Genomic DNA, 19210 nt, shown 5'->3' on the forward strand with positions numbered 1-19210 from the left:
GGACCAGAGTAACACAAATTAAATCTCTGACAACAATTCCTGTGTGCACACAGACTCATGGTGTGATTCTAGGCAGAAAACGATATTTGATTGGCAATTTGAAAGCACATTTACTACTGTGATATTGCAAGTGATAATTACTGTAACAGCCTGACACATTTTCCTTATAGTTTTGAGAAGCAGAAAAGACCACATGTCCTAACAGCTACTTGAGACCATAAGCATGTGTAACCTGGGTGAGTGACTACACTACAGCAAAGGAAATGAGCCTTGGTGATGTTGAATGTGTTAGCGTTACTCACTGCTATCTGAAACACCACACAGTGCTGAATAGTAAGCAGGACTGTACAGGAGAAACAGCTGGCTGTGTGCTAAGAGTGTGCTTCTGGAGACTGTGTATTGTCAGGTGCAAGAGAGATCTGCATGGACGCTTGCACAACTGCCTGATCACTGGAGAGATGTATGTAAGAGTACATGTGTGGTAAGGGTTAATAGGAGTTTTGAACATGTAGGAACTACCTCACCCATTGCAGGAGTGGAAGGAAAATCTACCATGTTGATTTCAAATGTGTTAGCATTGGCCTCTCATTTGTGACATATTAATTTGGGCTGAATGCTAACCATCACAGTTCAAGAAAACAAGCTGCCCCTTTCCTACGACTGCAGGTGTAAAAGAACCAGAGTAACACGAATTAAATCTCTGACAACAATTCCTGTGTGCACACAGACTCATGGTGTGATTCTAGGCAGAAAACTATATTTGATTGGCAATTTGAAAGCACATTTACTACTGTGATATTGCAAGTGATAATTACTGTAACAGCCTGACACATTTTCCTTATAGTTTTGAGAAGCAGAAAAGACCACATGTCCTAACAGCTACTTGAGACCATAAGCATGTGTAACCTGGGTGAGTGACTACACTACAGCAAAGGAAATGAGCCTTGGTGATGTTGAATGTATTAGCGTTACTCACTGCTATCTGAAACACCACACAGTCCTGAATAGTAAGCATGACTGTACAGGAGAAGCAGCTGGCTGTGTGCTAAGAGTGTGCTTCTGGAGACTGTGTATTGTCAGGTGCAAGCAAGATCTGCATGGACGCTTGCACAACTGCCTGATCACTGGAGAGATGTATGTAAGAGTACATGTGTGGTAAGGGTTAATAGGAGTTTTGAACATGTAGGAACTACCTCACCCATTGCAGGAGTGGAAGGAAAATCTACAATGTTGATTTCAAATGTGTTAGCATTGGCCTCTCATTTATGACATATTAATTTGGGCTGAATGCTAACCATCACAGTTCAAGAAAACAAGCTGCTCCTTTCCTACGAATGCAAGTCTAAAAGAACCAGAGTAACACAAATTAAATCTCTGACAACAATTCCTGTGTGCACACAGACTCATGGTGTGATTCTAGGCACAAAACAGTATTCCTGAGTGATACCAGTACACCTTAACTTATGGTGAAGACATAATCCATAATATCTTACAAGTTCAAGGCAGTTAAATATCTTCCAAAACACAAAATGTAAAACACAACTTTAAAAGAAGAATCACATTTCTATTATTTATATCAAAATGCACCACATACATCCCCTCTCAAATCCATAGCTCACCTTTAAAAGTAGTTAGTTGAGAAAAAAATGTGGCACTCAAACAGCAGATTATCAGAGCCAGAATCTCTTAGGTGTACATCTCTCTCCTCTCACCAGAACCAGTAAATGGCAAACTTTCCCTCTCTTTTTTCACACATATACATGTTAACTTCAAATCACAGTGCTTCCCACATTTTTTCAAATGGAAACAGACATTTCTATTGGTTGCAAATTTCAACCCTTTCCAAATGATCCCTACCCCCAACTTGACTTCTGCCTGCTACCATAGCAACAGGTCATGGAACACTGGTGTGAGCAGAGAGGTCAGAAGTTCAGCACACAAAGTTTCAAATCCAAAGAGCAAGAGTGCTTGACTTTTCAAACCTAACAGCAAATCCAAAGTAATGTTCTGTGGGAACACATTTTTCTGAACCAATACAAAACATGCTAGTAAAAATGTAAACATACAGCCTAGTTTTTAGTCTATAATGGTTTAAAACAGCCAATGAGTTCATTTTATTTAAAAAAAAGTATGTAAGACACCACTTTACAACTATCTTTCTTTTCATATTGCCATTCTACTGAAAGACACCTTCTGAGTGCATCCAGATCTCCTTGAAAGATGTTCACAGTGTGGATTGTAGGTCATAGCTATGTCTTCTGGAGTGAAAAATATGCAGAGAAAAGAGGTATTGTGACAGACCTTTCTTTGCCAAATGTAGACATTAAATGGATTGGTCAGAGAGGGTTAAAGTGGCACCAATTAATGCCTTTGGTGAAATCCTTTCTACATCTCCCACACCCTGACCTCATAATAGTGCACTGTGGTGGAAATGACCTAGGCACTTTAACTGGGGTAGGTCTGGAAATGCTTGTTAAGGACACCTTTGTGCAATTGATGTCGCTTTTTCCACAAACTACCTTTGTATATTCTAATATATGCCAAAGGCAAAAGTGGAACTGGTCCAACCAATTTTGTCCGCAGATTGACAAAGCAAGAAAGCACGTCAATAAATCTGTTTCTGCTTTCCTCAGAGACTATGGTATGGGTTCTATATACCACAACAACCTGCTTTACAACATGCAAGGCATTTATAGAGGAGACGGTGTACATTTCACTGATGAAGGCAACAGAGTCTTCCTCTTGAACTTTAGACTCTGCATCGGTACTTACTTGTAGGTACCAAAAAACACTCAATGAACACAACGGCTCTTTTTAGAGCCACCTAACATCTAAACACTTAAATTTGATTTTTAATTCTATTTTTTTTATGATTTTTTTCAGCCGTGCGCGCACGGTGCGCGCACGGTGCGCGCCCCCGTGATATTTTTCAATTTTTTTTTTTGTGTGACCTAACGGGTCTTTCATAGTCCCCCTGAGAAGGCCTAGGGGGTCAGGGACTCTCTACCCTACCCCCTTTTCACGTTCTCCACTTGTGTTTTTAACTCTCTTCTGCCTCTATAACTCAAAATGGCCGCTGGGGTGCGCGCACCGTGCGCGCACCCCGCGAATTTTTGAAAAAAAATAAAATGTTTTTTTCACCCTTCAGGGTCCTTCAGGGACCCCCTGACAAGGCTAGGGGGTGAGGAACTCTCTACCCTGCCCCCTTTTCACGTTCTCCACCATTTGTTTTTCAGTGCGAGACACACAAAATGGCAGCCGACACTTCCTGATTTCGACCGATTGGATTGTTGACTGTCAAGTAACCACTAATCAGAATTATGCTCGCGCATGCTTCCGTGCGTGCACGGTGCGCGTACGGTGCGCGGCTATAGATATTGATGTACGTTTAACTGCAATTTTCTCAGGAACTACTGAACAGATTGACTCCATATATGCAAAAGGCACATCCCTGACCTGAGGACTACCTCTTTGCCAAATTTCAAGTAATTCTGTTCAGCCATTCGGGCTGTACCTTCGACTAAAGGTCCCTATGGAAAATTGCATGGGGAAAACGTGTTTTGGGACCGCCCTTTTTTCTCGGCCCCCGCTTGTCGAATCACCCCGAGACTTTCAGGGTAGGAGCGGAGCGGAGTGCCCCATTAGTTTTGAAAATTTCGCGAGGATTCGTCAACCGGCACCAAAGTTATTCCAAATAGAATGTTGCGGATTTCCTATGGAAACACGGTCCTAACTATAACTATCTACTGGCGACCGCCAGTAGATAATATATATATACACAGACCGGCAGATGTACATATATTTAAACTTACAGCTACACCACACACACAGGCACGCGCACACACAACGTTAATCTGCAAGACTGATACACATACGTTCCGACAGAGCCATAAATGTACAAGACAGGTACATATGTATAGACAGATCAATAAATATAGAGTCAAGACCATTAAACCTAAAAATGTTGTAATATTTGTGGGGAGTTAAATAATTTCTGCACCAATAAAAGTTTGAAACTGTGTCAGGTTCTTAATAGTGGATCTCGGAAGAGATTTAAACCCTCCATAGCACTCTACGAAAGATCCAACGTACGGACAGTGAACCTGCACTGGAGGTGTCGGTCTGTGATTTACTTCTCATACAAGACGGAATAACTTAAATAATTAAAAAGGGGGGAGGTCTCGCTATTATCTACCATAATTCTATCAGAGGTTCATTCCAGTCGTGTACCACCGACTATTTTGAAGCCCTTACCTTCAACCTGACCCTTTCTAACCATCAATCTCTCAAGGGCGGCCTTATTTACAGGCCACCTGGACCCAAAGCCCCGTTCCTCCCTGCACTTAGTCGCTTGCTAGAAGAAGCACTTTGCGCTAAAACATTTACTGCGCTGGGAGATTTTAACTTCCACCTGGAATGTGAGTCAGAACCCGATACGCGGAATCTTGTAGATCTGATGCATGGGGTTGAGCTCAACCAAAGGGTTATTGGCCCAACCCACAGGGCTGGGCACACTCTAGATGGGATTTTCTCCAATCTTCCCAACCTTGAAATCTTGGCTATCCTCCCGGTCTCCTGGTCGGACCATGCGGTAGTGCACTTTGAAATCAGCCTGGCCCTGCCTTCTAGACCTAGTAAAGTCATGAACCCCCCTAGAACGATCAGGAGGTGGAAAAACATAGATGGAGAGGCTCTAGAGAATCTGCTCAAAACCTCCATGCAGCCCCTTATGGCTAACGTGGAAGATGCAGCCACTTCATACACTAACTGGCTGGAAGCAGCATGCCTCAACCTTGCCCCTCCAAAAATGTTTCACTCCACCCGATCCAGCCCCTCTGCGCCCTGGTTCTCTGAACATATCAGGGACCATAAAATGTTGTGTAAAAAGCAGGAAAGAATCTGGCGAAAAAATTACAAAGAGGAGGACAGAAAGCTTCTCTATCTAGAGATAAAAAGGTACAAATTGGCGATCCAAGAGGCAAAACATGACTTCTATACCAAACGTATCAAGGAGGCCAGCAATTCCGCCAAGGAATTATTTCGCACAGTTTCATCCCTGGCGGCCATCAAACCAGTGGAGATACCTCCTAGCCGCAAATTATGCCAAGAGCTGGCGAATTTCTTTTTAGAAAAGGTAGATATTATCTTCCGTCCGCTAGACATGCGTGTCAATACCCCCGCTCCTGAATTTAACCCTGAGGCAGACATCAACCTTCCGAAGCTTCTCAACTTCTCCCCCATTAGGGAGGAAGAGGTGGTGAGCAGACTTCTACGGACAAACTCAGGCTCCCCCAATGACCCGTGCCCTGCCAGCGTGGCCAAACTGGCCTCATCGGCCGTCGCCGCAGGGCTCACCCCACTGTTCAATGCCATGCTGGATAAGGGGGAATTTCCCTTACGTTGGAAACAAGCCTCCATCTTACCCCTGTTGAAGAAGCCTAATTTAGCGGTAACTGACCTGAACAACTTTCGGCCAATAGCCAGGCTACCCCTTCCGACGAAAATCCTGGAGGGTATCCTAAACACTCAGCTAAGCGCTTTTCTAGGGGCAGGCCAGGGCCTGGACGGTTCCCAACATGGATTCAGGGCAGGGCATAGTACCGAATCTGCCCTGATTAAAGCAACTGAAGATGTGAGAACAGTGATGGACGCAGGAGGCAAAGCTGCCCTGATCCTGTTGGACTTGTCCGCGGCCTTTGATACGGTCCACCATAAGATACTTGGGGACCGGCTCAGGGCCACTGGGATCCAGGGCAATGCGCTAAAACTCCTGCTTGCCTTTTTGTCGGACAGGACACAGAAAGTGGCCCTAGGGGACTACGAATCTGACCCTTTCATGCTGCCCTGCGGAGTCCCTCAGGGATCCTCCTTGAGTCCCACCCTTTTTAATATATACGTCTCCACCCTTGCACCAGTCATCAGATCTTTCGGCTTTAAGTTAACCTCTTACGCAGATGATACTCAGATAGTGGTATCTCTGCTGCCCGGGGAAACTGACAGCTCAGCGGATAGATTCAGAGGCTGCATGCGGGAAGTTAGTAACTGGATGGCTGATAATTGCCTCAAATTAAATTCTACTAAAACCGAAGTCTTGCTGTTCGGGTCCAGCAATAACTTCTGGTCCCCACGTTGGTGGCCCGAGGAAATGGGCACCCCACCAGCTCCGCTCCCTAAGGTCAAAAACCTGGGTGTACTTATGGACAACTCTCTGTCCTTTAAGCCCCAAATTAATGCACTTTCCTCAGCAACTCATTTTGTTCTAAAAACCATTCGGAAAGTCTTGCCGTTTCTTGCAGATGAGCACAAGAAGACCGTGGTTACAGGACTGGTGTTGTCTAGGCTGGACTATTGTAACAGCCTTCTGTTGAACGCCCAACAGGGGCTCCTCAACAAACTCCAAATTTTGCAGAATGCTGCAGCCCGACTAATCACAGGCACTTCTAAATTCGCCTCGGTTTCCCGGGACCTGGCCAAGCTACATTGGCTTCCAGTTCGCAAAAGAATTATTTTTAAATCACTTTGCGTAACTTTTAAGGCCTTGCATGGTCTAGGCCCCCACTGTATTTCCCAACTCTTTCAGTGGCATAGACCAACAAGACCTCTGAGATCAGCCGAGCAGAGTCTGGTAGTCATCCCCAGAGTCAGGAAAGCCCGCTGGGGAGGCAGGAGCTTCTCTCTAGGGGCGGCTAAGGCATGGAATGCGCTACCACTAAACCTCAGACAACTACCGGACCTCCTGTCTTTTAGGAAAGCTTTAAAGACCTGGCTGTTCACACAGTAACCCTCTGCTTATGCACACTCTCTTAACTAGCGCCAGGACACCCCCGGGTAACAGTGCGCTCTATAAATGTGAAAAATAAATAAATAAATAAATAAACTGGACAGAGGGAGCTTTGCAGATATACAAGGAAGCAAAAAAGGAAAGATCGATAGAGGAAAATGGAGCGAGTAACTATAAGGACAGATGGAAAGGGAGAAGAAAGAAAGAAAGAAAGAAAGAAAGAAAGAAAGAAAGAAAGAAAGAAAGAAAGAAAGAAAGAAAGAAAGAAAGAAAGAACATTTGCAAGAAAACAAAATATCGGTGACAAGGACATTGTCCAGATGGCACAGAGATCAAAACATACAATTTCCGGGGGAGTTGTTCACTGAAGCAGATTCAGAGGGTCCGGGGTCGGTTAATTAGTCTCAACTGTACCTTTTTGCATCTCAGAGAAAGTTGCAAATTTCACCGCAGCACCCCCCCTCCCCCGAGCCCTGGAGCCAAGTCCATCCCAGCCCCTGATGTGGGGCAGGAAAGGGTTGACCGTTGGTGGGAGCCTTGGTTTCAGAGAGGGTTCATTTTTCTGTTGTTTTTAGTTATTTATCCCTAATTGGCGCGTGCTCGGGAAAATCATTAAAGAAAAGCCACTTGGCGCTTCCTGTCTGCGGATCGCAATTACAGGCCCAGGGTGGACGTGTCAGCCAGACACGGCTGCCCCCGCGGGTGGGGGGCTAAGTTTGTTCTGCTAACGCCCCCCTTCCGGCCCTTGTTATGCCCTGAGACCGACCTGGAAAAAATAAAAGCAAAAAATAACAAGGGTGGCATATCAGGTGTCCCCTTACAAACAAAACACCCCAGAAGACCCGGAGACGTCCGCGTTTCCTCTGCCCACTCCACGCGGCCATGGGCTTTTTTTTAATTTTATTTTTAAATAAATGACTCTCCAACAAATTAGAAGCTGATAGGGTTAAGCAAACCCCACAATAAACAATATTATAATCACAGCTCGCACCTTTCAGTCTCAAAGATACTGTTCTTTAAATTGTGTTTCTCGATAAACTGACACATTTCCGACTTTTAATTTGTTGTTGCAAATTGCATCACAGACTTTTTGAGGGAGGGATGCTTAAAAGCAATGTGTCATTAATCTTTCAAAACGTCATTGGCGCCCAGCCAATATCCCTCCTAACTTCCTGCGCTCCCATAAGTAAAACTTTAATATTTAAGCAAATTGCAAGTATGGAAAAAACATCTGGAAGTTTGTGCAAAAATCGCTGGTTAAGATCAAATGTAACAAGCTCTCAGCTTTGTCAAAGGCAGCCGCATGTTTATAATTGCATTGCGCTTTCTCTTTAGTGAAAGTGTGATGCAAAAATAAACACGCAGCTGCTTTTGACAAAGCCGAATGATACAAAGTGCCTGAAGGCTAATTAGGAGACACTGTCTCCCTCCGCCAGTAAAAGATGCAATCCCGGTGGGCAGAGCCAAAAGGGGACAGGGTGGTAACCAGGAGAGACTAAAAACCCTCCTGGACAATCAGAACACCCGGTTTTGCATAATTGGTGATGCAAAATGACGCGCACCAATGCAAAACACGGGCGGAGCAGAAAGCGAGCTTCTGGAATCGTACCGATTCCAACAAGCCTCATATGACGAGGCAGCGCATGCGCTGCTTTCGTCAGGCCGAAACCTAAAAAAGTGTAAAGGAAGACGGGGATGGTATTTATATATTAATGTTACTGTTGGTTCACCTGACTTAACTAAAAAAATGTTTCAAGTAAGGCTAAACACCTAAATGGCACAATTAAATAATTAGCAATCCCGGTGTTCTTAGAAAACCCGATTATTATTATAGAGGTCAATGTACTAAATCTGATTTGTGAAATAACTGAAAACAGAGCATTGACCATTGGTGCTAAACGGAAGAAAGAAGGATGTAAACCTACATTGGCTGAATTGCACGATTTTAAACCTGATCTCAAATCCCAGTTTACCTACTTGACCAAATTGTGTGATCCTGGCACATTGCTTTAATTCACTTTATGTATTTTCCTTAACAACCAATTTGACAGCACCTTCAAATAATTCAGTTCAGGGTCTGAGCTACACAAAACCTCACTTGCACATGGGTAATGGTAATATACAATAATATTGCTTCACATTAGTAACAGTATGAGCCTTGTAAACAGAAAATATGACAAACTGCCATGTCTGGGTAACTCGTGGTAACGGTTTCAAAGTATACAGGTATTCTCGAATGTTTCATGTTAAAAAACATTATTCACTCAATTTAATCATGTACGCAATTGAAAGGCTCGCGTCAAAAAAAATGTGTTCAATTTTTAGAGATTATTATTATAGTTTGTCCTGACGCATGTTGGCCGATTTACATTTTTTGATGGCTCGGCTAGCGCTTTGGTTCGTGGGGGAAAGCAAGACCGCTGCCTCGGCTCTGCTGACAACTTTAATGTGCGTGGTGTGATTCCAGTAAGGCGAACATTTTCCCTTTCTGCAGACTATTGCGAGAATGGCTCGAGTAATCTGTAAGGAAGTCTCAAATTCGCCAACGCCCGTTAAAAACACACTTCCTCCCTAATAATAATCGATAAATAATAATACTTTCTAAACTGGTTGACCATGTATGAACACAAAAAGTGCCTTCTCCGTTAAGGTACCAACTAAGTTTACAATAAAGCGGGCAGTCGTTCCATCGTCGTGATCTCTTATTCCTCCTAAATAAAATTATTCGTGGGCGTGTCCAATCTTTCAAAATATTCATTTTCTAATGCCATGGCACAGTCCTCAGCCGCACTCTCTGATTGGCTCTGTCTCTCTTCTGACGTCGCATGCATGTCGCGGTCTGCTTACGTCGCCTTGATTTACATTGCAGTTTACTTCCTGCTTGAGCTGCTGAAGGCTGAGTGCTCTGAAATATGCATCGACGTGGGGTTGGGGCTGGCGCCATCGCCAAGAAGAAACTGGCAGAAGTAAGGGGCATTTAGCGGTAAATGTAAACTTGTCTAATCCGTACAGTCTGCAGTCACCCTCATTATTTCGTCGCGCTTGCCAAAGCACAGCTCATGTCAGAATCTAACAACTGTTGCAGACACCAGGACCGATAAAACAACAAACACCGAAAAGCAGAGGACAAGCTGGCAACAAAGATTGTGTTTTACATTGTTATGTCATTTCCATTCGGATAGCACTTTCAACCATTATCGTGGCTCCGTAGCACTATCACCCTCTGTGCGTTTGAAGGAACCGTCATTCAAAATGTGTGATGGGATTTGGTTGTCCCTGGGTGGTACACATTTTACACTTTCTTTAGTTTTTAATATGATTGTGTGAATTTGTGTATGTAATAATGAAGATTGTCTCGTAGACAGGTCCGTAGAACAAGTTGTAGGTTTATTGGTTAGTCACAAAGTCCATGTAAAGCTCATATAAAGCCCATGTAGATCTCCTGTAAAGCCCCACCAGGAGCAGCCTCCCTGCTGCTCAGCCCATCTCATCCAACTGCCAACTCCTCCAGTCCCACACACTCAACATTCCAAGTGACATCACTCATGGCTGAGCAGCAAGGGACAGAACAGTAATCAGGAAGATGCACCAACTAACTAAAGGTTATAGCACATCTCCCTTCCTTAGGAAAACTAAGCAAAAAGATATAAATATATTAAGTCAGGATAACACAAAACAACTTAGCTTGCATAGACAAGAATAAACATCCTGAAAGAATTAATAAGAAAATACATCAAGCAATTGAATATACATAAGGCAATCAAATCGTTTAAATCTTTATTTCGACTTTATAAAGTCATAAAAGAGAAACAAAACATATACAACAAATATACACAATAAACAACGCCCAGAATGAAAAAGGGTTACATCATCTGCACAGATATATAACAAGAGCTTCTTACATTACAGTTATGATTTCAAATCGTCAAAGAAGCTCTTCTAATGTTCCATACAGCTGCTAAATACTTGCTAACAGCAAATACAGTAGGAGGGGATAGGTCAGATTTCAGCAAACGATAAGCATCCACGTGATTCCTAAAACCCCAATTTCTGCAGATGGGAAGAATCCACTTTTTCCTGGGTTTCAAATAAGATGAACAAAAAAACATTAATTGAATATCATTTTCGAGCTCATTTATACAAGCTGGACAATTTTTGGGATTGGGTGGGTGCCAGCTACTGGTAAGGGCTCTAATAGGTAGTACGTTGTGTCTCCATTGGAGGAATAATTTCCTAAGACCGATGGGGTTTATGTCGTCCAAGACTGTCTCCAGCTTGTAATAGTCCTTCACTGTCAAGAAGGTGGAAGACATAGGCCCCAGTTTAGTAGATGTTACGGACATGGTTAAATTGCGCTCATAGTACAAGGCGACCAAGTTTTTACGGGTTATAGTACTACATGCCTCTTGAGGATTTGTCCATAGAGGCAGTAGGCCCAGCACCGATAACTCATCCTTTATGTACTTGAGCCAAGGGATTTTGCGTAGGGCTGCGTGTTGGTATAGCTCCATGAATTCACAACGATAGCTCAGGAGTTCGGGTGTCGTCCAGAGTCGCCTCCAGAAAGTTAAGGGCTTCACACCAAGTTCTTCCTTTATTGATCTTAGACCCATATCAAGCCTAAGTGGTAAAAGGGGAGTGCTCGGTGGGAGAGCGGACAAGTTCCGAAGGAACTTGTTTTCCGTTACAACAAGATCAGAGACACAATTGTTCCCCCACAGTTCACCACCGTATATTACTGCCCCACGGGCCTGCAATTTATAAATTTCTAATGGCGCACCAATAGGATGTGTCATGGATCTTTTCCATAAATTCAAAATACCCCCCACCTTTTGGGTTAACTTTATATTTGATTTTATTTGATGGTGGGACCATGACATCTTTTCATTCAGGGTCAATCCAAGATACTCAAACGTATGAACTCTTTCTAAGCTGATACCATGGATAACAGGATTAGGACGGGATGACCTGGGAGGTTTAAAGATCATGAATTTAGATTTGGCCGTGTTAATCTCTAGCCCCCGATCAGTACAGAAAGAGACAAAGCCATCCAGAACGCGCTGGACACCCATAGGAGTCTTGGCGAGTAGCAAGGTATCATCGGCGAACATAATAGCTGAGATACCTATGCCAGCGAGTCGTGGGGCATCTCGATTTGGTACTTCATTCAGATGGGAGATGAGTCCATTTACATAGAGGCAAAACAGGGTTGGTGCCAAAACACAACCCTGCCTTACCCCCCTTTCGACGGGGAAACTAGCTGATAAACCTCCGTCACTCCCACATCTGACCCTTGCAAAATTATTAGTGTGGAGACGCACTATAATCTGCAAAAGGGATGCTGGAAGACCCAAATCCCGCAGCACTGCCCAAAGTTTCGTGCGTGGAACCAAATCAAAAGCCGCACGTAAATCAACGAAGACAGTATAGAGCGAGCCCCCCTCCACCCCAACTGTCTTCCAAAAGAGCATACATAATCTAAAAATCTGATCAGTTGTTGAAACGCTCTTTCTAAATCCTGCCTGATAGGGACTCAGGATCTCAAACTCCTCCATCCAGTCCAAAAGATGATTTAGGATCAGCCTTGAAAAGAGTTTTTGGGCAACATCTATCAGACTGATAGGCCTGTAGTTGCCAGGGAGTAGACGGGACCCTTTTTTAAAAATAGGGACGACTTCAGCGCCAAGCCAAGTATGGGGAACTGGCATACCCCCAAGAATAGCATTGAATAATGCAGTAAGGTATGGTGCCCAGACTCTTGGTTCGTGTTTATACAGGTCGCCCGGAACCCCGTCCAAACCGGGAGCTTTTCCCGGAGGGAGCATTGATATGGCGAGTTGAACCTCACTCAGGGTAAAATAAACATGGACATCAGTAAGCTGAATAGGAAGGGGTGGGGAAAAAAACCCCCTATATAGAGCCCTAAAATGTTCTTCCCAGACTTCGGAAGCAATATTAGGGTTCACAGCTGGAACGGATTCGGTTGCACCTGCAGAGACAATCAACCAAAATCTCCGTGAGTCTCTACATTGAAGTGCAGATGTTAATTTGTCCCAAGTTTCTGAGGCCCACTCAAGTTTGGCATGGTAAATTAAAATCTTATAGATACGTCTCTTTTGTTGTATATGCTTCCTGTTGGCTCTCTTTTTTATTGCATCCAGCAAATCCACTTTAGCCGATCTACAAGCCCTATTATACCATTTAGGCCCTCTACAGATCCTTTTGGTACAGCGGGCAGGTGGATTAAATGTATCAGCTAAGGTGGAAAATAGTTCTTTGTTGACATCAGCCAATTTTCGACAATAAAAATCAGGGGAGTGAGACTGGTCCATAATTTCTATTACATCATCCAGTGCACAACCAACCCTCGCATAGATTTGGGAGAGTCCACCTTGATTAGCAGCCAATTTCGCCCATTTGATTCTGCGTTTATTGTTTGTCAGGGTAGCTTTGCTCAGTGTTAGAGATTTAGGTACTGAGCATAAGTCAACAGGACACACACCCGCTAAAGATGCTTCCAGGACCAATGGATTGTGGTCACTCTCACCCCTAGAGAGGACCTTAAAATCAACAACTCTGTGCCACTCCTTGCATTGGACAAAAATATAATCAAGTCTGGCCTCCCGCCCAGGTTTATTAAACGTAGGCCTAGAGAGATTATCCGAATTTTCGGCCATTACAAGCCATAATAGAATGGGTCATCACCAAAGAGGTGATTTGGAGGGCCAAAGGGGCCCAAGCCCGAGCCATTGGGCCCACAACCTTTGGAATATGCCATATTTCATCCTCCTCATGATTTGCTTGGTCCACCAGCCCCTGGAGTGGTTCAAAATGACAATTTAAATCACCAGCTAGAATGAACATTGTACCCTCAGGGATCTTGGCTAGAACATTAGATACAACATCAATCACCCCAGATTCCGCACACACATTCATGGGCCTGGAATACACATTAATCACTGCCAACTTTGTGCCTTGTGACCAATCTAATAACAAGCAAAGGACATCCTCGGACCCAGTTTCCAGGGTCTTAGCACTACAGCCCAAGTGAGTGGCAACCCAGATGGATAGGCCGCCAGAAGGGCGGCCTCTACCCCCTCACACAGCCGGAATAGAAAAAGATGCAAAGCCCAGTCGAAGACATTCTTGCCTCGCCCATGTCTCTTGGAAACAACATATGTGATAGGAATCTATAAAAGAGCCCCACAAAGGGCAATCAAGTTTGCTAGCTAGGCCGGCTATATTCCACGAAAGAATTTTATGCGTGGGTAGTGAAACTAGAATAAGATCTGGTTTTTTACACGTGGAGGGTTCGTATGGAATCAAGGAAACAGTTGGAGAGGTAACACACGAGGGAGTGGAGATACAATGTTGCTTAGAAGGCGTCATCGAAACAGTAGGGGAATTGGGAATAACAACCTCTGGACTTAGTCAGTCAACCTCTTCAAGACAAGCATATCTGTTATTGCATAAGTAATTGCCTCGTGTAGGCACATCAAAACGAATGTGCCTCTGTCTTCCTCTAAGAGGAGAGGGTCCAACCCTAGTCCAGTTTCCGTCAATCTCAGGGTGGGAAAAAGTAGTAGTTGGCGGATAAAAGAAGGACAATGGTAAGGGTTTAATAGTAGTAACTCCAGTATTACCATACCAATTAAAAATATAAGAAACAATCTGGGGATTTCTAAAATTCACCGTAATGCAATCACCCTTGATTTTCTTTGTAGTAATTCCCAACCAAGAAACCCTCCTCACCATTAGAACCTCAGAAGTTACATTAGGAGGGAGAGGTCTGTGTGTGTTGAGCCAGCTAGTCACTTTATTTTTTAAGAGAAGCATAAGTCTCTAGTTCGGGGTTAGTAAGTTCTGGGACGCCAGTTAGAACAAAAACATAGGGCGATGCTTCAGGAGGAAGGTTTATCACATTTTTCCAGCTTAGACTAGGCACCTCTTCACAAGTGCAATTACCAAGATCTCTAGAAGTTCCAGGTTCATCTATGTGGTTTGATTTAGAAACTCGAGAGGGAGTTCTAGTTATAGTAGGTGGTTGAGTTTGGGCAGGTAAAGGAATGGCAATGGAGGAAGGGAGGGAATTGAATGTGGAAGGTGATGCACCAGATAGAATAGATTCCGTCCGGGAAGGGGTTTTCGAGGCTACAGATGTGGGAAGGGAAGAGGGTTGGGGATCTCTCAAATTGTTCACAGATACACTAGAGATTATACCTCCACTCCCACGTAAGTTGGCTGTGTCTAGAATTACCCTTTCAATTTCTTTAAGCCTTGCCTCAATAGCATCGAACCTAGCCATCATTGGGGTGAAAAATCCCTTAAGAATGTTATTTAAGGTATCATTAAAGCAGACATTCCCCTGATCGGGACCATCGTCCCTGTCTTCAGGAGATACGAGGGATTCAGAATGGGGGAGGGTTGTCACCGAAGGTATAGTGGATGTCACCCTGTTATTTGTAGCTAGCCTAATTGGGGTGTTTGACGTCGTATTAACGGTACTGCTATGAGAGCGGTCCAGTCTTGGTTTTTCCCTTGTTTCAAATTCCCCTCACGTTTTCTTTTAGGGACTGCTCCCTGGTGTGTCACATGAGTATTGCTAAAATTTAAATCAGATGATACTTCGAGCCTAAGAGGGGGTATACACTCCGGAATAGATTGGAGTTTGTCTCTGCCTGAGGAAGTACTGGTCCTGAGGTCATGTATGACTGATTCAATTGTTTGATCGATAGAATCCAGGAGTGCTGTATGTGAATCATCCAAGTTCGATGGGGATCTAACAGAAGCAAGTAAGCCCAGCGAAGACCTCCTAGTACTATTAATCCCATCAGATAGGCGCCTTACTAACATATTCAATTCACCTTCTACAACAGAATTCGCCCTTATAATAAAACTGTCCAAAGTGCCGGCTACAAACGGTTGTGCTCTTGTACATTTACCTCGGGTATCCATAGTAATTGTGGCCTTATTCCAAGATTAGACACCAAAATACAAATCCAAGAGACTAAGCCCGGTCCGGTCTTAACCGTGCTTGAACGGGCTTAAACGGGCCCGCCCATGGCCCGGGCTTCGCCCCGGACTTAGCCCCGCACGCGTCCCGCTAACGCGAGAGTGGGTATGATTTAAATAGTGAAAGAGAGGAGGAGTCAGGAAGAGGACCCAGGTGCGTCCGGTAAACTCTTCGCACGGCGCCCTGGTCCTCGCAGTCCCAGAACTCAAGTGAAGATTAAAACAAAGTTAAAATGTTCGTGTCCTCCTGCAGCTTGTTGCTTTGCCACCAATGCAACCCCGATGGAGATTTCACAGTATTAAAGCCTACGAGCGGCATCAAATCAGAAAATACTCACAAGAAAATATCTTTAGCAAAAGAATGAATGAGCCCCATCCCCCTCCCTAGGGAAACTAATAAGATGGGTACTCACCACCAACAAACTAACAGTAATAGGGTAAACACACCACCCAATAGGGGAATACACCTCCCTTAGAAACTAAAACAACGTAATAGGGGAAAACACCTCCCTATAGGGGAAAACACCTCCCAAAGACTCACCGAACACTGTAATAGGGGAACTCACCTCCCTATGAAACTCTGAACACTGTAATAGGGGAAAACAACTCCCTATAGGGGAAAACACCTCCCAAAGACTCACCGAACATTGTAATAGGGAAAATACACCTCCCTATGATACTCCAAAACTCAAAACAACGTAATAGGGGAATCACACCTCCCTTAGACACATAGAACATTGTAATAGGGGAACTCACCTCCCTATGAAACTCTGAACACTGTAATAGGGGAAAACACCTCCCTATAGGGGAAAACACCTCCCAAAAACTCACCGAAGACTGTAATAGGGAAAATACACCTCCCTATGATACTCCAAAACTCAAAATACTGTAATAGGGTAAACACACCACCCTATAGGGGAATACACCTCCCTTTGAAACTAAGCAAGACCATAAAATAAAATGTAAAATAGAGTGAATTTAGGACTAAAATAGAGATACTAATACTATAACTATAAAACATTTAAACTGCGCACACGCCGGTGAGCGACCTCTCACCCGATGATTAAGTGGGACTCCCATACGCCAGAAGTCAAAGTCACCAGGATGCATAACCATGTAAACAAATCCAAAGTCACAGTTCTGAGTGTACCAATGCAAAAATGCGACAAAAAAAAAAAAAAAATGAAAAGGAGCCAAAAGCAATAAGTCAACGTGAAGAACTGCTCCTCAAATGTGCACTGTGTACTTCCATGCTGATGTAGCTGCTCAACCGTGCACTGTGTACCTCCCCCGCACAAAGAATAACCATGAAAAAAAAATATTTGAAATAACTGTCCTCCAGCAACTTTGTACAATAATGTCTTAAAACATGCTATTCATGTAATGTCATGTCACTGACCCCAAATGCTCACTTGTGAAGATCAGAGCATTTGGCATGAAAACGAAACATGCGCTTTCATGAACACACAGCGAGAATGTGAGTGATCTCACAGAAATCTCCCAATCCAAAATGGATGCCAAAAGTACGCGTGAGCGTGCTGACGTCTCGCAGATCATCTCGTAGATGACGAAAGTAGATCAACAGTGCAGCGCGCACCGTGTGTATCGTGTTACGTGCTTGATCTTGGTCAGGAAGAAGATTCCATTGCGTCATCACTCTCAGGATGGGAACGAAGGACGAACATCTCTTGCACCAACGAACATCCCTCGCACCAACGGCTCCGACACAGCGGTAACAGAGCACAGCAAATCAAGTACGGTAAGATGATTCTTATAGAAGCCTTCCACCCTGTCTTCGCCCCCCAGGGGCCCAAAAGACAACACGTTTCAACTCATATAGAGCAACAATACTCACAGATAGTGTACAATACCCCTCCAATAGTTTTACACAGGAGTGCAGATTTCCTCCACAGCGCATCTCTCCTTTTACTCTGGATCGCCAAGGCTCACATTCACAGCATCTCACTGCACCACTCTTGTGTAACTCCTCACCGGGGTGTCAGTTTTAACCAGCATACGTCACTGCTTCCTCTGGAGAGCCGTGGAGCAAACAATTCCCAACCAGTATTTACTTCAAAACAGCTGACCAGGGTGTCTATCGCCACTCTCAAAACAGATAGCTGGGGCAAAGCAACTCTTCCATAATAGTTGGATTTCTACAGTAACTTTTCGCTGACTAGTAATAGAAAGTGAAAGGGTATTCACAACCATCCCTCCTCAACATGTAGGTTCTCATTAACGTGCAGAGAACAAGAGATTCTTGTATAGAAAGTTTCAAAAGGAACTGGCACTCACTTATTAGGGCGACCGATGGAGTGGTCACTGGTGGGGCTCTGAAGTGTCAGCTTCCTCAAATGTACAGCTAGTTCCAGTTGATAAGTTTAAATTTCTTTTACTCACATCCTTAGTTCCAGTACAGTTTCCATCAGCAACACACAGGTTCCTCAAATACCAGCTTGTAAGTTCTTTTGAAGTTTTACTTGTAAATCATTTAGGCTTCAGAAACCATTAACCTTTGAAGTAACACACGCGTAAGTCCTTCCAAATCGTCGCCAGTGTAATAATGAAGATTGTCTCGTAGACAGGTCACGTAGAACAAGTTGCAGGTTTATTGGTTAGTCACAAAGTCCATGTAATGCTCGTATAAAGCCCATGTAGATCTCCTGTAAAGCCCCACCAGGAGCAGCCTCCCTGCTCATCCAACTGCCAACTCCTCCAGTCCCACACACTCAACATTCCAAGTGACATCACTCATGGCTGAGCAGCAAGGGACAGAACAGTAATCAGGAAGATGCACCAACTAACAACTAAAGGTTATAGCAGTGTAGTAGAAGAGTGCAGTGCTTTAAATGACAGCAACTTACCGGTACTCGTTTTGATACTGGAACTCTCCTAGTAGAATGAGAGTTCTTGAAGTTGGGTCAGCGTTTTGCAGGAGATTCTGATGATGAGGGTTTATCGGAGAAAACCCTGTCTTGCAAGGCTGGGCGGAAGCTGTGTGGCAGTCACCAGAGACATTGAAGCACTGTGGATGGCAAGCATATATAAACCAGCATTGCCATAGCCAATAGGTCTCGCCTGTGTGACCTCATCAGTGTTTAGCCAACCGATTGGCTTTGGCAATTTTTTAAAGCTATGATGCTGAGTGATACTGAGGTGGTGGTGATTAGGTGTAGTTGAGTGTGCAGTGAGTTGTTTTGTTGAGGTGATGCTGATGTGGTGCTGTATTGGTGCTGAATTGTTGTTGAGGTAAGGTTGTGCTGGTGCCGAGGTGGGGGCTGCTCTGGTGCTGAGGTGGAGCTGTGTTCTTGCTGACTTTGTGCTGGATGACACTTATGGTGTGCGCTTGTAATATTCTGTAGGCGAAGGTGAGGAAAGGAAGCTTGCAGTACAATATGATTGTTGGGGACCCAGAGT

General features: G+C 44.1%; 1 protein-coding gene across 4 annotated transcripts in view; it reads left to right on the forward strand.

Annotated features, from left to right (window-relative positions):
• Nucleotides 1-9573: 9573 nt before the first annotated feature.
• LOC146869424 (vacuolar-sorting protein SNF8) overlaps nt 9574-19210 on the forward strand; it is a 241818-nt gene continuing 232181 nt past the window's right edge. The window contains exon 1 of one of the 4 annotated variants that reach the window (XM_085599827.1): nt 9574-9747. In XM_085599827.1, coding sequence (XP_085455953.1) covers nt 9694-9747 — 54 coding nt within the window. In that variant the 5' untranslated portion in view covers nt 9574-9693. Of the gene's footprint in view, nt 9765-19210 lie in introns of all 4 variants that reach the window. The other 3 variants (XM_085599831.1, XM_085599828.1, XM_085599829.1) reach the window with 3 other exon arrangements.

This window comes from Triturus cristatus, chromosome 1_1 (genome assembly GCF_964204655.1).
Source record: "Triturus cristatus chromosome 1_1, aTriCri1.1, whole genome shotgun sequence".
In the NCBI taxonomy this organism is placed as follows: Eukaryota; Metazoa; Chordata; class Amphibia; order Caudata; family Salamandridae; genus Triturus; species Triturus cristatus.